Below are 19880 nucleotides of genomic sequence, written 5' to 3'. Positions count from 1 at the left end.
TGTTTAATATTGCCGCCTGTCTCAATGATGTGGTGTTTACAGGTAACCTGGCCAGTACTTTGGGTCAGCACAAAGGTCCCATATTTGCACTCAAGTGGAATAAGAAAGGAAACTTCATCCTTAGTGCTGGGGTAGACAAGGTAAGTCATTCTGGGAGGTGTGGCCGGGCTCCAACTAACGTTGCTGTAGGACAAGCATGTGCACATATTCTCAGTATTTCAAATACTCAATTCACTATCAGGTTACATGCCGTGAGGGTCCTTCTTATTCAACATTGCCATCTAATGTTCATCGGTATAACACGTGGCACCAATAACAGTATTTTAGACATCACAGCAATCAAATCATTGATGAAAACTAAGCTGTTGTTAAAAAATGTAAAAAAAGAAATAAATAAAAAAGAAATTGTAAAGTCATAAATGAAGAATATATCCCTTATTTGTCATTTGACCTCACAGCTGATGATACATTCTCAAGAAAGAAATAATCATGAGAGGAACTGCCCATAAAACTCAGACACGCGTAAATGCATAAATCTGACCAACATCCGTCAAAAAAAAGAAGAATTTGCTGCATTGATTCTTCCCCATATTGCCAGACGTTTTCTGGTGTGTTCGACTTTTCCTTCAAGACGTACAGATTTTGTGTTGTGTGCAATATAAGCACTGAACCGACCAAAAGTAGACCCTCTTCTTTCTTCAGAAAAAAAAAAACGGTTTGTTTCAAGCTGTTCTTTTGTCATTTCCAGTAGACTGTCGATTGGTTATAATCACCCCAAAAAATACTGGCTTCTGACCATAAAGCAGGAAAATATACAGTATATTTTAGGAAAAGACAGATCAAACAGAACAGTGAATTTAACGCTGATATTTAATTATGTGTGCGTCACTGATTCACTGCATGGCTCATGTTAAATGTCGTACTTCATGAACTGCGTCATCTTTTCTCCCGATTGCGATATTTTCTACTTCCTACTGCTACATGTATAAACTCCGATTCCAATCAAGTTGGGACATTGTGCTTGTGAACAAGTTAGCCTTTTTGTGGATGCTCATTGAAAAGGCAATCATGACATGTTTACCTTTGGAAAATGTTCCAAGCAGGTGTTTTGGGGGTGTTGCTCAACTTTACAAGCCTTGCATTTCCCCGTCCCAGCCTTTCTAGGAATATGTTGCTGGCATCAAATTCAAGATGAGAGAATATTTGCCCATAACTCAAACGTTCATTCATCGGTTGGAACATTAAATATCTTTTTAGAGTACTGAATTGAATACAGGTTGATTTAAATTGATTGATTTATTTTTTTACAAATAATTGTATTCTGTTCTTATTTACTTTTTACAATGTCCATAACATCGCGTTATATAGTGAAAATTTTTAACAAATTATGTTATTTCTTAGCTTAGCCATAATATGATATAAAATGTAGAATTTGGGTTCATAATTCAATTTTTAAGGGATTTGAGCATTTGAATGTAGCCTGAATATCTGCTAAAATATGTTGTTGTTTCACATTCATTATTAACAATAATAATAACACATCTTTCACCCAGACCACAATTATTTGGGACGCTCACACAGGAGAGGCCAAGCAGCAGTTTCCTTTCCACTCAGGTGAGTCACAAGAATTTATTATTGCTGTTTACAGTGGAATAAAAAAGTCTACACACCCTGTTTCAAATGTCAGGTTTTTGTTAGGGATGCACGATAATATCGGTGGCCGATAATTATCGACCAATTTGACGTCGTACAGATAAACCAGATAATAAAGAAACCAGCCGAAAATAATAGAGATGCCACATTGGTCCATCTGTTGTGGTTGTGGGGTAAGTGGTGCCCAACTCCTCAGCCCCTCCCCTCTCCTATGGTAGTGTCGTATATTTGTGACGTCATAATGCGCACAACCTCGTGTTCACAGAAGATGCATCATGTCGAAGTTTATACTGTATCGTGGACACCAGTATTTTCTTAAACAATGGGCTTTTCACTTCTTGCGCATGAAGCAATATCGAAGTGACCTTGACTGATAAGCCTGCTCGGAACAGACTGCTTGCTTTCCTGTCTAGCTGATACTCCCGTTCTCCTCCCAAAACATAATCAGTCTGCATAAAAAATTTGTCCTGGGTCGTCCCTGGGGCCTCCTGCTGGTGGGACACCTCTGTAGGGGGGCGTCCAGGAGGCATTTGAACCAGATATCCGAGCCACATCAGTTGGTAGCCCTCAACGTGGAGGAGCAGCAGCTCGACTCTTGAGTCCCTCCTCACCGTATCTCTAAGGGAGAGCCCGGATACCCTGCGGAGGAAATTCATTTCGGCCACTCGTATCCGGGATCTTGTTCTTTTGGTCATGACCAAAAACTCGTGACCATAGGTGAGGGTAGGAAGAACGTAGATCGACCGGTAAATCGAGAGCGTTTTCTTTCGGCTCAGCTCCTTCTTCACCATAACAGACCAGTACAGAGTCCGCAAATAATGATCAGAGATGACGAGAAAGTGGAGGACATTTAAAAATAAAATACCAAATGACCCTCATGGTAACACTGTGCAATCACAATAGCTGAAGCAACAAAACATGTATTTTTAGTCGGGACTCTTCAGACCAGATGGCTCATCAATTATGGACTTGGGCAACTTGGACAACATGGGACATTGGGCATATTGTCAAGTGGGTCTTTAATTTCAGATGGAATGAAAAAGTCTTGAGTCTATCATTTTAACTTGCTTCATTTTATCAGAAGAACCTGTGTAACTTGTACAACTCAATTTTGAATTTTGGGGAGGAGAGCGAAAATGTAAATATACAGCTGAGATGTGCTTGTGTAGTTGTGCACCCTTTTATAATTGGGGATGTGGCTGTGTTTAACCAATCGCATTCAAACTCATCTCAAATGGGAATATGCACACAAGTGCCTTTTATTTATTTTTATTTTTATTTCACCACAAAATATCCCATTGAAATAAAAAAACTCAAGGGGGAGGAGACAACAAACACAAAACACAGTTAGATACTCAACACAAACTTGTACAGGCAGTCCTTAAAGTCTGGGTACATGGTAAAAAAAAAGCACAAAATTCTGAAAGCAAAACCATTTTATTCATTTGAAATGTAGCTAAATGATTTCCATCATTTTCGATGCCTAATCTTGGGTGGGAAAAAATGCATTACCCAGTCGATGTGCAGAAATCGACATCAATGCCAAACTCTTCTAACGAGTTCTCACCTGAATTTTGCAAAGCGCATTGAAATATGATGGAAATTGTGTTGAAAATATTTATCAACATTGCAATTGAATAAAATTGTTTTGTTTTAAGGAAGTATGTGTGTTTTACCATGGACACCGTGTACATAAACCTGCCAAATAAAGTCCAGCTGTTCCAGTAGGCTTTTTCGGGCATTTTTGTTAGCATGTGCCAAGGTGTGCAGAGAGCTCCTCACAGTTTTCAAACGAATCATCTTGGTGTCTTTCTTGTTTTTAACTGGCCACTGAACAGGGGTGTGCAGGCTTTGAAATGTACAACTCACAAACACGCTGATTGCAAAATGTGTATTTCTTCTGTTGGTCCCCACAGCGCCTGCTCTGGACGTTGACTGGCAGAGTAACAACACGTTTGCCTCCTGCAGTACGGACATGTGCATTCATGTCTGCAAACTGGGTCATGACCGACCCGTCAAGACCTTCCAGGGACACACGGTAAGTCAGTGTTGTTTGTCCATGTAATTCTAATACGGTGGACATGGACATGCTGCTAACCTTCTGTTACCTGCTGCAGAACGAGGTCAACGCTATCAAGTGGGACCCCACTGGCAGTTTGCTGGCCTCCTGCTCTGATGACATGACTCTAAAGGTCAGTGAAAACGTGTGCAGGCTGGCGTGTCCTCGGAGCTAACTCTGGTGGCATTCTTTGTAGATATGGAGTATGAAGCAGGACATGTGTGTCCATGACCTCCAAGCCCACAGCAAAGAAATTTACACCATCAAGTGGAGTCCGACAGGCCCTGGGACCAACAACCCCAATGCCAACCTCATGCTGGCCAGGTGAGTCCTGGACGTAAAATAAAGCTATTTGTGGCCGGGTTTGCTGTACAGTATGAATTACATTTCAATAAAACGTGACTCTGTGCCCTGTCCTGCTGCCTGCCAGTGCATCGTTTGACTCGACGGTGCGTCTGTGGGACGTGGAGCGCGGGGTTTGCATCCACACGCTGACCCGCCACCAGGAGCCCGTGTACAGCGTGGCCTTCAGTCCTGACGGCAGACACTTAGCCAGCGGCTCCTTCGACAAGTGTGTCCACATCTGGAACACTCAGGTATGCTCACTAAGTCTCTCTCTCTCTCTCTCTCTCTCTCTCTCTCTCTCCCTCACATTGGAGACAGCCGTGGCTAACATCAGTTTGCGTGTCTTCAGACCGGTGCTTTAGTCCACAGTTACAGAGGGACGGGAGGGATCTTCGAGGTGTGTTGGAACGCCACCGGGGACAAAGTAGGAGCAAGCGCATCTGATGGATCTGTAAGTACCTCTGCCTCATCTCCACCACTCGCCTCATCACCTCTGCTGAGAGGTCTGACTTAGTGCCGCTTAGATCATCACAGTGCCGCATTCACACCCGGAAGTCAGATTTTATTGGCCAAAATGTTCGCCCGGTTGTGATAGCACCACTAGAACGTGTCCCGTGTCCCGTTTCATTTGGACCCTCCTAAATAAAGCTTGTGAAGATGTGAACTACCCAGGTAGGGTTTTTCCTGGTGTTTTGATCACTCATATGTCCATCAATGCCGATCACATGGACCGATTACAACATTAGCATTTTGCACCTCATCGAAACACATTGAATAGCAAAACGGAGAATCAAGAGCTGTGCCAAAAAGTTCCGAATAAGCCTACAAGCCATGCTAATTGCTAAACTAACTAACTCAAGATTGACACAGCTAGCAGTTTTCACAATGAATACAGCGTTCCCTTACTTTTCACTGTGCTAAGTTTTTTTCTCTTCAATGGCCGTTTACGAGCCACACGTTATTTTTGCTTTTATTTGCAGTAGATGACCACAGGTGGCAGTGCAGCCACAAGTTCCCCTCCTTCCCTAGTCTTCTTAAACACAGGTGTAGATGATTAGGTTATGGGAGTTGGAAGGTCATGCGGTGTTTACCACTTGCTCATACATACACACAAAAAAAAAAAAGGGGTTTTCCTGGCTCAAATTGAGGCAGAGGTGGTGGTATCCTGACTATAATGGGTGACTACCGATACCAGTGTATCGGTGCTAATACCAGTTTTATTTTAAAGTATATTGGTACTCACGGCGGTGAACGCTACAATTATCGGCCGCCCTCCTGCGGCCGTTTTACGATCAGGGACAAGAAATGAGAAATTATATGAATACAAAGTTGCCATTAACTTCATGCAATTTTGACGAAAAATAATATATTGGGATCTATAGTACTTTCTTTAAAATCGTCTGTCATTTATGTGGTGGGGAATTTTATTTCCTAGTGGTATCGGTATTTGGTATCAGTAGTGGTGACTACTCAAGAGTTGCGTATCGGTCGGGAAAAAAGTATTATCGAACATCCCTAATCCTGACCATGCGCCATGACGTGCATGTATTCTGTGAATTCAACTCGCTTTCATTTTTTACCGGGAACATATAATAATTCCATGTTTCAATTTGCCATTTGAATGCAGAAAAACAGCTTGGACAAATGTTAGTTGAGCCGAGTTTGTTAAAAATATCTCCCACAGCCATCCACTGCGACTACAGGACCCAAAGTAGTCGCTACAAACCGCTAATACTGTCTGTCACCTAATAAGCTCTAACAAGCAGCCTCTTTGAAGTTAATTGTCTTCAATTAACTTGTTTTCTACTTCTCCTGTGAGTGCAGTGCAGGAGGAGGTGGGGCGGAGTGAATGAGACACACATTGTGTAGGAGTAACTGGGATCTGTTTCTAAAAATAGTAATGGGATGCTGATTTGCTGAGAAGAATTAAAAGAAGAAAACGTTTTTTTTTGTTTTTTTTACACATCATGGTACAAATTGCTTAACTCGTTCCATACATAAGGCGTATCAATACGTCATAAAAGTCCTAGTCACCGCGTACATATGACGTATTTATACGTAGGAGCGCGGAGGCAGCGGACAGGAAGTAGAAAATGAGCGATGGGCAGAACAAAACAGTAAACCTTGTAGGATTGCTTTTTGGCAAAAACAAAAAACATCCTCATCGGCCCATCAAAGCATGACGGCGGCGATCGAGTTACTTTTCGTCAAGGAATGACGCTTTGTTTGTCAAGCAAACGCAACGAGCAGCCGTCGAGCGATGGTCCGCGGGGTTGGTTAACGACTTGGCCGAGTGGCCGTATTGCTCTGTTTAGTAGATACCGCCTTCCTGTTGCTGACACACGTAGGGCTGCCGTCTTACGTGTGTCTGGTGCCAATAAATTCATTAGAGCTCTTTTATCATTTAGTGATTTTGAAGCAGGAATTACGTGGGGAGTGATTGACACCTTATGTGGTCCAATCTCCTAGCCTTCCTTTGTTTGTCATGGCCAATGACAATGCGCGTAAAAGGTCCTCCCTACGATGCAAGAACCAGTCATATATATATATTTATATTTATATTTATATTGAACAGCCAATGAGATTCCGACTATATCTTTAAAAAGAGACCAAAATTATGCTGATAGTCCAAATGGTTCAAGAACAGCTTCGATTTTAACTTCTTTTTTTTTGGGGGGGGGGGTGTTTCCACAAAGATGACAGGAATAATAAAAGAGGTACATGTCAAATATTCACGTGCTACTCGCCACTTCCGTTAAGGTCGCAGATAAGGAAACTCTTGTTGGCTTCCTGCCTGTAAACTGTTTTGTTCACTGCCGTCTTCCTCCTCTCTCGTGTGCAGGTTTGCGTATTAGACCTGAGGAAATGACACTCGTGCGGGGGAGCCATGGACCGACTACGAATGTGTACATAGCCAAAATGACTGACTGTCCCTGCCTGTCCGCCACACTGCTGTAGTCCCCACCAGACGCCATGGCCTGCCGTTTGCGCCAAACCCAGCGCTGGCCCATCCCCCACCTCCAAACACTCGTTCAAGGACCACATTTTCACCACATCCGCTTTTTTGCCACGTGAGAGACTTTGAAGAGGAAGGCGCTGCTTTCTGTTCAAACCGGACCAGAACCCCGTTACAGGCAAACCAAAACTCCACAATTCCTCGGTTTTCCTCTTTTCAACCCTTTGTACCAGAATTCTAAAGATTTTTTTTCTTGTTGTTGTTCTCTGTTGGTGTGTGCATATTGCATATGTCAGCATTTGGTGTCCTGTGGACATTGTTTTTAAATTGGATTTTACTGTAAGTTTTATATCGTGTGCTGGGAGAGAATGGGGCAAGAGGATGGAGAGTGTTTAGTTTTTAAAATGGATGCCCACTGTCCAGCAGGACATCGTCACTTCAAACATGCAGATGTATAGCGTACAATGTACATTGGTTTAGCCATTATTTTTATCCACTTGTTGCATTTTTTTTTTGCCATTGTAAAGTAATTATAAAGCAAGTAATCAAAAAAAATCCAAATGTCCTTTGCGTCCTTTGCCCAGTTGTTTTTTTTTTTGTTTTGTTTTTAACTCATCAGGTGTTCACAATCCATTCAGGTTAAATGTCAAGTTGTAAAAGAGAAGAAGAAACCTTAAGTCTTGGAGTGTTGGTCTCACATGGTGGTCTTTAGATCGGGATATGACCTCGCTTTCTGTCATAAGTGAAGGACGTTTACAGCAGCAGCTGGGAGTAAAGAGAGAGAAAGAGCTTTAACAGCTTGCATCCATTCAAATAGTCTTTGTGCTTGCATCCGCAACTCAAGGCAAAGTCATGCTGAGTGATAATCAGACTAATTCCCTCTTAATTGTGTACCGCCAGTTTCCAGCTCTATTCAAACTTTTGCCTGAATCTTTCGTGATCGGCTCCCTGGGTTCGAGCAAACGCTCTGGAGAACGGGCTTCATTGGAGCCTTTGCACGGATGGACGGCGCTTTGTTTTTGTTTGTTTCATGTTCTGATGCCAGTCTGGGATTGTTGTTCAAATGCAGACATTTGCGTGCCACTCTAGCGCATAGAGTGGATTCAAGTACATTTTCATGTTTGAAATGCAACGTGTGATGTTCTCGTGCGTGACCAGGGGCCGTGACCATGAAGAATGTGTTGTTGTTTTTTGTCTTGTTTTTTTTTTTGTGATAAAATACCATTTAACAGTCATTGGAAAGATTAACTAGCTGCCCTTCGAAAGGGTTTTCTTGTCCTGCACTTTAGAGTAAAATGGAGAAACAGGGGAGGTGTGTTTTATTCAAGTTGAACGCATCTTAAGTTAAAAAAAAAAAAAAAATAGTGCAGTGTTCTAGTGAGATTCACGGGGTTTCAATCACATTTTGTCTGACTCCTCATCAATGTTGAAGCCAATGTCTGCATTCCAGCTGTCATCTCACAGCCATAACATCAGCTCAATACAAATAAACAACCACAAAGGGAGGCTTGTCACAATGTTACCCGTTTGAAACGTTTTGTACCATTTTCAAGGTTGCTTCAGTGGTGTCGATGGTGACTGAGCTGTACTACAGATACAACAATTTCAAAATGAGGTCCATGACAGTGGAATGGTATTTTTTAACGTTTGTTTTAGATAAGCTTTTTACACTGCATTCAAGTGGTAGCTTTTTTTCCCCTTTTTGTTCCTACCAAGAAAAAAAAATACTAACGTTGATTCTTCTATCTTTGCTATGTTTCAGAGCCCTTGAAGGTTTTGTATTCCTCCAAACTTTTGTAATTCAGATTGATTTGTAGCTATGTACTCAAAATGAACAAAAAAAGATAAAAATCTGGATAACCGGTGATGTATCACAGAAAATGTAAATAACAGTTTGCAAATCTTGTTTTTTTTTTTGTTTTCTTTCTTGTGATGTCTTTGCCCTCACTTGCGTTGTACTCTCTCACTCACATGGTTGCAGTCTGACTGTTGGAAAAGCAGTTGGATCTCAAGGTCTAGAATAAAATCTATTTTGATAATAAATCTTGTTTTCATTTGCCCCTATTACCCCCCCTTCCCTTCCCTTCCCTTCCCTCACATGTTAAAATTCTACAAAGCCCCTCACATAAACTGAAGCAATTCTTCTGTTGCTGCAATGGCGTAGGAGTACCAGCAGCAGCAGCAGAAGGTCTTGCGGCTTCAAGGCAAAGCTTTTGATGTATCAAAGACATTAAAGAACATTGCAAAGGCTTGTTTTCCGTTTTTAAATTAGCTGACTTGCTATGGGTGTAGGTGCTCGCCAACGAGCCCCGCCTCCAGGCCTGGCTCCAGAGGGAGGCCCCGGTGACCCTGCGTCCGGGCAAGGGAAACGACAGTCCATTTATTTTATTCGTCATGGGGGTCTTTTGAGCCGTGCTTTGTCTGGCCCCTCAACTAGGACCTGTTTGCCATAAGTGACCCTGCCAGGGGCATAAAGCCCCAGACATAGCTCCTAGAATCATTGGGACACACAAAGCCCTCCACCAGGATAAGGTGCCAGCTCACAAAGGGGCTCAAAGTCAAAAGTAAGTCAAAATAAGCATTTTTACCTATTTTTCGACATATTAAGACTAAACCGCAGTTGCTGAATCATAATTAATGATTTCTGCATTGTTACTTTGAAATTATGTCCTTTTTTTTTCAATAAAGGGATGGAAATCGATGAATCGACAAAATAACAGATTCATCAAACTAAAATAAACGTTAGTTGTAGTCCGAATTAATTAAATGCAAATATATTGAACTTCAAAGTTAAATACAACCGAACAGTACTTATGCTAGCCTGGCAAATAGCTACAACCAATTTCTTGAAAGACAGAAAGGGAGTCTGGGAAGGCTTACCATCGACCACGATTCAGCCAAATTTGTTTATTTGCTGTGACAGATTGTTTGTGAGCAACGTCACTGTTTGGCACAGGAACAAAAGTCTGTCCTCCTCATAACATTCAAAATCAAGTTTTTTACTCAGAAATGCGCTTCATAGTGAAGGAATTATTATTTATTGTAATCGTTTGCGTGTTCAAATAATTCCAAGATGAGATTCTGGTGAAGAGGGTCCTTGCAAGGAGAATTTATTACAGAGATCTCTGGTCACACAACTGCATATCATCTAATGTCCAGTGTCATCTAATGTGTGTGTCTTCTTTTGCCCACACAGCCTCTTTATTCAAAACATGAGGAAACGCCTCTGTCATCCCGTGAGGCACAGAATGAGTTTGCATTTTCCCAGTAAACTAGATCGTCCTTGAACTTTTGACAACCGGATTTCTGATGAACAGCAACTAGACTTCTTAGATAAACATAGAAACATTTGAACTTTCTCATATCTGGGAAAACAGTAGAAAAGATAGCAAGAATGTCAAAAGCATTACTCACACAGGTTATATCAGGTCAACATAATTACACCTTCATCAACACATCTATAATGAAATGTAAAGCAGGTAAAATGTAAAATAAAACAATGAAAATGTTAATAATGTCAACAATAGCGACTGTGGCCAGACTCACTGACTGGTAAAGCAATGAGTCTGGTTTCCAGGCTATACTTGTGCAGAATCACTGCAGCAGATAAATGGAAGCCTTATCTTGTGCTTGTGACCACACCCTTACCGACCTGTGGGTTTAGGAGCTGTACTCACTGTCGCAGGTTGCCTCAGTAATGCAAACTGCTCCAGTTTGACTACGTTGACAAGGACTCAATAGAGAACCTTCGCCTAATGAGATAAGATTATACGCACAGTGAGGAAGAACTCAAGCAAGTTTTTTGCAAAATAATCATTTTTATCACAAAATAAAAAAACTGTTTGGGCTTTTGTTTCTTGTATTTGTACATTATTCTCATTATGTTACAACTTTATTTCTAAAAAAGAAAACAATTAAATGGCTACGTCATTAAGGTCGACGTCAATTGGTCATACAGGCTTTGAAAAACGTCTCCCGTGTGAGGACCCCTGAATTGGAGTCAATTGCCCTTCCTACATTAAAGTGAAAAGCTCCACCCCCATCCACACCCATATGGGGAAGCGAAAGTTGAGAGTGAGAGAGGCCGGCAAGATTTAGGCCGCTTACTCAACACACCACAGACAGACAGAGAGCAAGTCAGATGACATGAAGGAAAACTGATGAGCAACCTTGAATTTGATGTGGAAAGAGTAGACTTGGTGGGAAAAGGGGGACGCTTTAAAGCCAGTCTTCGGGTGAGTGCTGAGCGATGGTGTGCCTTCTATTTATACAAATGGTGACTTTGGAAGTATGCGAGTAGTGCGGTGCACATTCCCTGCGCTTGTTTTAGATGCAGCGTAAACACTTGGAAGGTGATAGATATTATAACATTTTTAATACTTCATTTTATTTTATTAACCATTGTTACACATTATTAACATTTTAATTCTTTATATTAACCTTGTCGAAATGTTTTGTGTCCTGTGCAGAGCAGATGGTGTTGACTTCGTATAGGCTGACCTTAAGCTGGGACATACTATTTAGTCTAAAAAAGTTCCTTCTCAGCGCTTTGTGCGAAAACACATTTGGTCCTTGAGAACAGAATCTGTTTTGAACACCCACACCTGACTCTGTTTTCGCCATCGCTCACGGAAAGTACCAGAGAGTATGTTTTGTCTACAAATGAAAGAGAGGAGGTCTTTTTAACTATAAGAAACCGTTGTGCACGCGGAAGAGCTACATTTGACGCTCTGAATCCCACCTGTTTAAGTGATGAATTAGAGGCTGTTATTTGTCCAGAGATTCTCTGTTTTTTATTAAATCATTTTTGCAAAGGTGTATTTTTCTTACATTAAATCTATCTTCATTTTTGGAACACGCAAAGAGGACATAATAATTTATTCCTCTTTCAAAAGTTGTTCTCCAGAAGAGAAGCTGTCTTTCCAACATGCAGTTGTAATCGTTGGTCCCGGCGACACCCTCAGTCAACAGTCGAGCCTGCCTGAAAGCAGAAGCCTGTTTGCTGGATTGGTCAACGGGGCTGCCAGGATGAGGTAAGAGCCGTTTATTTTCTCCTCTAGCATACTGTCATCCTTATGTGCGCACGTTTGTTGGTGGATGTCTTCATGGTTATTATTAGGAAGTGGATATTGGTACAGTGCAAACACGGTTGATGTGCTGGTTGGTTGGGTGTCTCATTACCATCACTGTGAGCTAGTGACCCCATTAGGCACAACACGTCCACTGGTGATGTTTAAAAAGCTTCATGACGTGCCCCCTCGCATGTTGGAGTGCAGGAAGCAGGCTATTCTCACCCGTCGCTTTGTTCTGTTGCCGCCCATTGTGTCCCCATGCGCTTTTCCACGGCTCTCAGCGCTTTCACGGGCTCGTCTGCTCAGCACTCACCCCACCGGCCTCCCTTGTATGGCAACATTTGCTGTGTTGGCTTTTTGCATTCACATGAGCAATGTCTCCCCCCAAAAAAACTTCAGCCAAACTCTTCGTGCCGCGATCACCTCACAGTCTCTTTTTTTTTAAGGGGGATTATTGTTGCACGCAAGCGTGCTTTCACTTATCTGGAGATTTGAGGCCAGCAGCACGAGATGTGGCAGAAAATGACTAAACCGGAAAACTATGAATGCGTTAGTCAGCGATGCACACATAACACAATGAGACGAGAAAACTGGGACCACAAGTTTTCTGATCAGGAAATGTTTTGATGTGCCGCATTCACTGTACTGTATTATTTTTTTTATTTAATCACAAACATTGTTCATCTGCCAAAGAAGAAGCATATTGCCCTCTAGCTTCATTATTAAGATTGTAACAAAAACAGTTTTGAACCGGAAAATTTTGTTGTGTTTTATTTAAAAGATTCAAGTGCATCGACTCCAATCGAATCGTTCTACTTTGAAATATAGCGGTACGTATTGAATCGTCTTTTATTGGCGATAGACCTATCTTAGAAGGAAATTTCACATTTACTGTACTGACTAGTTCATTCAAATTTATGTAAAATGCCATTGCATCACACCCTCTCAAAATGAGCCGTACCATATCGAATCGAATCGAATTGTAATCCCTCTGAGTCGAACTCAAACGTTTTACTTTCAAATCGAACCATCCTTGAATTGTTTCACACCACGCATATACAAAAACTGTATCGAAACGTCTTTTGTAGAGAAATGCTCATCCCGATTTAAAAGGTTCCTACTAACGCATTTTTTAATTTCCATTTCATGTATTGAAAGCAGCTCAAAATCAAGTTTTACTAATTTGTTAACAAATAAACGTTTTATAAACAAATCACACTCATTGTATTTGCCCCTTTTCCTTACTTTGTGCATTGCAAAAAAATTGACACAGTAAATAAGTTATTGTAATAGTCATATTGCTCCATATGATCTGATTTTGTGATTTGTTGTTTGTTTTTCCCCGCTGATCAACCCCAAAAATCCCGACAGGTGCATACAAACTACAAATACACATTGTAGAATACAACGGGCTAGATGCCACGAACTTCCGACGTTTCACACCTCAGCGTCGTTTCCAGCCACTGATGGCCGCGTTCCAACACTCGTTTTTTTGATCAAATCCGGAAAGAGAATGATAAAATGATTTAAAAAAAGAAGGTTGCAACACGAAGTTAAGCGAAATCAACAACTACAACTAATATCGAATATCATCCATCACTATAAAGCCCTCAAACATGTGAGCCTTGTTAACTTGAAGGCTTGCCTCAGATAGCTGGTCAAATATTAACTTTAAAGTTTTATGATATGTGTATAACTATACAAAGTAGCTAGTCGGTGAATACATGTACATGTATGTTTGTCCCAAAACACACCCGCAGATAAATTAATAATAATAAACTTGGGTTTGTGTGAACGCTGAAGGAATTGTATGATTACTATTTTAAGTGTAATCTTTGCGTGTTCAAAATGATTGTATCCGAGATCTGATGAACAAGGTTCCTTGCAAGGATTTATTTAAAAGCTTCCAAAGACACCGTTAGGACGCCACATCTGAATGCAACGTGATGACCCCAAGTGTGTGACAATTTACAAAACATCGACTCATTTATACAAAAAAGATAAAAGGTTCCTCCTCCCGGCTCTTGATTGAACAAAGGGCAGACATGTCATCTCCTAGTGAACAAATGTGTAATGTTGTTAGTAAGCAGACGTTTACATACAGACATGTTGATTCCAGGTTGGCCAAAGGTGTAATCTTATTAGTAAACAGACATTTACATACAGTTCCCCTTCTTGACTGGGGGAACAAATGCAATTAGGATCTAACCCCAGACTTTTAGACTCCAATGCCAAAAGGCTCTAAATAACATCATGCACATTCCTATCTTCAATAGCTTTGAGGGTGAGAGGATAAAATAAAGTTCACAAAATCATTACTCCACTGTATTATTTTAAACACTCATGATTATATCACATTGATATGCCTATAAGTAAACTCAAAAACAGTAAAACATCAAATTGAAAATATTAAATGTCTTCAACGCCACATGTGTAAGCTCTGAAATACTTTTGGAATTATGTTTCTATCTGCTTTAGTAGGTATTGTTGAATATCCAGCATGCAGGGGGAAGCGGGTTGTGGGGTGGCCTCTGGGGTAGTGGCAACCACGCGCCTCCGCCATTGATCCATACAACAACCACCCAGTACTTATCCTGCTGCTGAAATTTCTCAGCTGACTGAAGTGGCGTTCCCAACCACTATTTTTATGTTTTCACAGAGCCATGAAATATCCAACAGCACTCTGTTTGTGTTTGTCTGCGGTCTTGTCACCACAGTAAATATGCTCTCCTTCCTCAGATGAAGATGAATGTCTGGCTGCTAAGTGGCTTGGAGGGCAAAACTAATTCTTCTGTGATGGATGATGTTTCCCAGCAGACCCAGCGTATCCCATCATCAGCGCCTCCAATGGAAGACCCGCTAAGTGCTTCGTCGAGGCGCCACGGCAACACGGCTCCGAGCCTTCGTATCCCACCTTGCCGCTTCGCTAACCCAACCAAGTGACAAGATGCTTTGGAGATCGCGCCGGTTATGTAAAACGCAGTGTGTCCGGCTGATAGCCACCTGTCTGGTGCTGTCGGTGGTCATGGTTTGGTGGGACAACAGCATGGTGAACCACTTCAAGTCCTACTCGTACCGCCTGCTGGTGAACCGCTTCAGCTACATCAACAAGAGCCTCACCATTACGCGGGAGCAGGCCAGGAGCTTCAACAACTTCCGCAACCTGCTGGATCACCCGGACAAATGTGCCGGCCGGGACGTCCTCCTCCTGCTCTTTGTCAAAACGTCTCCGGTGAACACAGCCAGGCGCGAGGCCATTAGATCCACCTGGGGTAACGAGACCTTCATCATGGACTCGCTGGGAGTGACGGTTAAGGTGGTGTTCGCCTTAGGAGCGCCCCAGGGTTTTAATGGTACGGACGCAATTATTCAAAAGCGGCTCATCCTGGAAGACCATCGCCATGGCGATTTGATCCAGCAGGACTTTTTGGATTCCTTCCACAACTTAACCCTGAAGCTGATCATGCAGTTCCATTGGATGCACAGGTGCTGCGCCCACGCGCGCTTCCTCATGACGGCCGACGACGACGTCTTTGTTCACATTCCCAACTTGGTGGCGTATCTGCAGGACGTCAGAGACCGGGGCGTCACTGACTTGTGGGTGGGCCGGGTCCACAGGGGTGCGCCGCCAAACCGTAGTAAGGACAGTAAGTACTATGTACCTCTCGAGATGTACCAGTGGATATCGTACCCGGACTACACGCCCGGGGCGGGCTACGTAGTGTCCGGCGACGTGGCGAACAAGATCTACCACGCCACTCTGACATTGAATGCCTCGCTTTACATCGATGATGTGTTCATGGGCATCTGCGCCAAGGCGGTTGGCGTGTCGCCGCAGGAGCATTTGTATTTCTCAGGAGAGGGTAAGGCACCTGACCACCTATGTATCTATAACCAGATGATTACCTCCCACAGCCACGTGGAGGACCTCCAAGGCCTGTGGAAGGCGGCCACACACCCACAGGTGAAAGAGAGGACGTCTGGATTCTTAGGCAAGCTGTACTGCACAGCCGTGAAGATATCTCTGCTTTGTCGTTACCATCTCAACGGCTATCCTTGCATAGCCGCTTTTTATTGAGATGGTACGAGGATCATTTGAGAATAATACAGTGCTACCTTGACTTACAAGTGACGGGACTAAGGAGCTTTTTGTGATATGAGCCATTGCTCGGCCAATTTTTTGCTTTGACTTGTGAGCAAAAATTTAAGATATGAGCGCTGTCTAATGCCACTGCCAGTTGAAGTGAGAATCACATTTTGTGTTACCAAAATAAACAACATAGGCGTATATTCTTTCCCTGTGAAAAATGTGACTGCAACTTCCTCAATCACTTAAGCCTGGCTCACACGGCAGGAGAATTAGCCGGATTTTAGCCACAAATTTCCCCTCCCGACAATCGTAAGGACGCGCCGACATGCAAACAATAATCTTAACAGATAATCATGACACAGCCCGATATCAGCCGCTCGGAAGGACATTTGGGCCACTCCGACCTGAAATCGGGAATATTCAATGTTGGATTGTTTTGGCCCGACTTCGCACCGTGCACGGTGTGCCCCGAAGACAAACCACCGTGCAGCCGGTTGACGGTGACTTTCAGCCAATCAGAAAGTGAGGCGGCGAAGAAGACGGTGGAGAACACAAAATCAAAACAGCCATGACACAGTCGAAAGTCCGTGCTTGCACTATTTACACTCTTTAAACAATGCTTTTTCTTTTTAGGCCGCTTTTTTATTGCTAAAAACAAACCAGGAAGTATCGTGACTGGTCCTCCGTGTTTGTTTACTCGGAAGTCACATTTAATCTTAATAAGTTTTGCGAGACTTCTAACCAGGAAACATTCAGACAGAGCTTTTCCCCCTCAGCGGCCTGGCTAATCAATGACTCATTATCACCCCTTGTCCCCTACTGTCGCTAGCCCCGCCCCCACTGCCGCTACCTAATGTTACCAACACATAGACACTGGCTTTCTACACACACATGGAGAGAGATTCCTATATTTATTAACTAACTTCAACGTGCACTGCACTGTATAATAGGGCTGGGTTTTAAAAAATCGATATATCGATATTGAATCGATATTCCTTTTCATATCAATTATATTATTATCAATATGGATTTCATAAAACCATGAATCGATGCTTTTAATACGCCCCTCAACATAAATTAATGTGCCTTCTCGTGTCACTGGAAAATTGATTTTACAAAAAAAGCCCAGTGTTGTTGCCACTTCATTTACGTTGTGCTGTGTTTGTAATCAATGACAATTATTATTTATTGTTTTGATCAGGTCATGCTCAATAAAACATACATGATTAATGTAACTGCATTGAATTCAATTTTAAATGTAAATATTCTTCTTTTTTTCTTCATACTGATGCACCAAGTAAGAGCAAGAAGTTTCTACTATTTACAGCTTTGGTACTTCTGAGAATGTCTTCCATATAAAAATAGTACTGCATGAAATCCTTAACTGAATCGAAAATAAATGTGAATCGTGAATCGAATCGGGGCCTTCTAAATTGAATTGAATCGATATTGGAAATCTGATTCGTAACCCAGCCCTACTGTTTAATGCCTTTAATGTCTTTTACATGTTTGATTGTGGGATTGCGGGTACACAGTGTAATGCTGCAACAATTTCCTATGTATTTCTACACAAATTGCTTAATAAGCAATCTTGAATCATGAATGAAATCGGTTCGTGTGTGGTGTGTTAATTGTGCCGTTCAAAAGTGTTACTCCTGTCATCTCACAGCCTCAAGTCGGCCGACATCTTGCTGTGTGAACCAGGCATTAGTTGTAAAACTCTACTTTGCTTGTGTTCATATGCCTGGAGTATATTGCCCCCTGTTGGCCATAGCATATAGACTAAAAGAGCACAAGTGACTGACAACAGAATAACAGCATTTCCCTTAATTTCACAGGAGAACGCTGATGAATGGTTTGAATTTATTTTTACTGATAATTATGTCTGTTCTGATAACTTGGCACAAGAAAATGTTTTTAAATAGGGAAGAAATCTTTTACACTATCAAAACAATGTGCACCCATAGCTTTGTTAATGTTGTGAACTGACAAAAAATAAGCTTAAATTCACTAATGATGGTTTGTAAAATTAGACGCTGGTTTTTAGGCTGGCACAAGACAATGCATTGGCCATGAATCACTCCTGTAGCTCCATTAGTGCTGTAACAAAGTATTGAAACCAAAAATTGCGACACTCATAGACAGTGATTTCTAACCAGGGGTACATGAGCACAAGCACATTGCAAAATATGAAATAAAAATAAATAAGCATCCTCAAGATTATGTCTTTTTTAATTCATTATATTATTTGCAGAGGATGAAAAGGGCAATGGGCCTATTATAACAAAGTAAGGAGTAGAAAGTGAGATACACGTGTTCAAATGTAAGGGATTAAAGTAAACAATCGTTGGGAAAATAAATAATTAAAAGTGTTATTTTGAAATAACAACAGAAGTGAGAAAAATTGGGCAATTAACCGCATCCGTTTCACTTCAGATGTTTCTAAATCTCTCATACTGCCTGCAAAAAATACTGGGGGAGGTGTTGAACTGACAATTTGAGTACTTAATTACCTTTTTATTCTCCTGAATACAGATGCTGTTTCTTGACTTAAGTCAAATAAAATGACTTTTTAAAACTACTGACTGGGTTACACAACAATGCAAAGCCGAAATGACTTGAGTGCTTTGTGATCTGGTTATGAATCCAAAGGATCAACAAACTAATGAGTCCACAAATATCGGTGTGGCTTGGTGTAAAATTCCACACAGAGAAGGAAAATGTTGAAGGTGACTGATAATGGCAGCAGTTTGTGAACTGAGAAAAACAACTAAAAATTAAACCGACTTTTCTATTATGTCCATTAAAAACTTTAAAAGGATTCCTAACAACCTAAATATAATATTGCGCATTATCATGACACATTACAGTTAAACAGGTGTGTTGCCATAAAAATAATTCCATCTCAAACAAAACTGGCCTTGTCTTTATTAAAAAGCAGATTATCGGGTTTTATTTGATTGTGTAAGTGGTCACTGTTAGTGTTTACACTACTGAAAACTCCCTAGAGGGTGTCACATTCTATCTATAGATAATCCCACATACATACAACGTAAAGGATTGTCATTAAGAGCTCTGTAATATATGTAGCATTAATTTTGCGTTTATTTTTTTATTACGGTTATCAATTTATGGGGGCATCATAAATTGATTACCACAATTACAATGTTCGAGGAGGGTTTGAATCCGGATTCATCACTCACTTCCAGCCCGCCCTCAAAAGTGTTTGAGGCAAATGTAAACAAAGATGTCTCATTTCATCAATTCTTTGTTGTTGTGGTTAACGGTTAACGCAGTCATTCCAAATCACATTATGTCATGTGTACATATGTCTTGTGTTTACATTTGCCTCAAGCACTTTGAGGTCGGAACTGACACGATCCGAGTTAGATAAATAAACATCACTGTCCTCGAATGCAGCATTTCCCCCCGGTGAAACACCACTCTCCGCTCTTTGAAAATCATTGGACTTTTGAATCGTAATTTGATTTGTGAGGATTATTTATTTTGATTTGAAAATGTTTGACTACTATAACAATATGCCTGGTTTGTATGCAATACAACACGCCATGAGAATGAAGCATTGCGCTGTGGAAATAGTAGAAATACCCGGTTGTTCGGAATAGTCAATACTGTACACACAATTTTAAAAGAAAAACTCAAGTAATTAAACAAGGTGGGTCAGATAAACCTATAAGCGTGTTT

At 41.4% G+C, this 19880-nt stretch overlaps 2 protein-coding genes across 6 annotated transcripts in view; both read left to right on the top strand.

Moving 5' to 3' along the window:
• LOC144043892 (F-box-like/WD repeat-containing protein TBL1XR1) overlaps positions 1–9056 on the top strand; it is a 30382-nt gene extending 21326 nt beyond the window's left edge. For both annotated transcript variants that reach the window (XM_077557969.1, XM_077557970.1), the window contains exons 9-16: positions 43–140; positions 1554–1614; positions 3570–3691; positions 3771–3845; positions 3909–4036; positions 4143–4308; positions 4407–4508; positions 6900–9056. In XM_077557969.1, coding sequence (XP_077414095.1) covers positions 43–140; positions 1554–1614; positions 3570–3691; positions 3771–3845; positions 3909–4036; positions 4143–4308; positions 4407–4508; positions 6900–6926 — 779 coding nt within the window. In that variant the 3' untranslated portion in view covers positions 6927–9056. The remainder of the gene's footprint in view (positions 1–42; positions 141–1553; positions 1615–3569; positions 3692–3770; positions 3846–3908; positions 4037–4142; positions 4309–4406; positions 4509–6899) is intronic.
• Positions 9057–9333: 277 nt separating this feature from the next.
• On the top strand, positions 9334–17783 carry LOC144043173 (lactosylceramide 1,3-N-acetyl-beta-D-glucosaminyltransferase A-like). Of its 4 annotated transcripts, none has more exons than XM_077556456.1 (3): positions 9334–9577; positions 11909–12046; positions 14900–17783. In XM_077556456.1, the coding sequence occupies exon 3, from the start codon at positions 15033–15035 to the stop codon at positions 16161–16163; it is 1131 nt and encodes a 376-aa protein (XP_077412582.1). In that variant the 5' UTR covers positions 9334–9577; positions 11909–12046; positions 14900–15032; the 3' UTR covers positions 16164–17783. The 4 variants fall into 4 exon arrangements, with proteins under 4 accessions (XP_077412582.1, XP_077412584.1, XP_077412581.1 ...); XM_077556458.1 differs by lacking the exon at positions 9334–9577 and adding an exon at positions 11081–11248 and having other exon boundaries at positions 14903–17783; XM_077556455.1 differs by lacking the exon at positions 9334–9577 and adding an exon at positions 11081–11248.
• The last annotated feature ends 2097 nt before the right edge of the window (positions 17784–19880 follow it).

Source organism: Vanacampus margaritifer, chromosome 2 (assembly GCF_051991255.1).
Source record: "Vanacampus margaritifer isolate UIUO_Vmar chromosome 2, RoL_Vmar_1.0, whole genome shotgun sequence".
NCBI classification, from domain to species: domain Eukaryota; kingdom Metazoa; phylum Chordata; class Actinopteri; order Syngnathiformes; family Syngnathidae; genus Vanacampus; species Vanacampus margaritifer.
The sequence above is the reverse complement of the archived record's forward strand: the minus strand, read 5'-3'. Positions and strand labels throughout refer to the sequence as shown.

What these genes read in the sequence shown, in the direction of transcription:
- LOC144043173 (XM_077556456.1), top strand. Translation starts at nt 15,033, where the DNA reads ATGCTTTGGAGATCGCGCCGGTTATGTAAAACGCAGTGTGTCCGGCTG.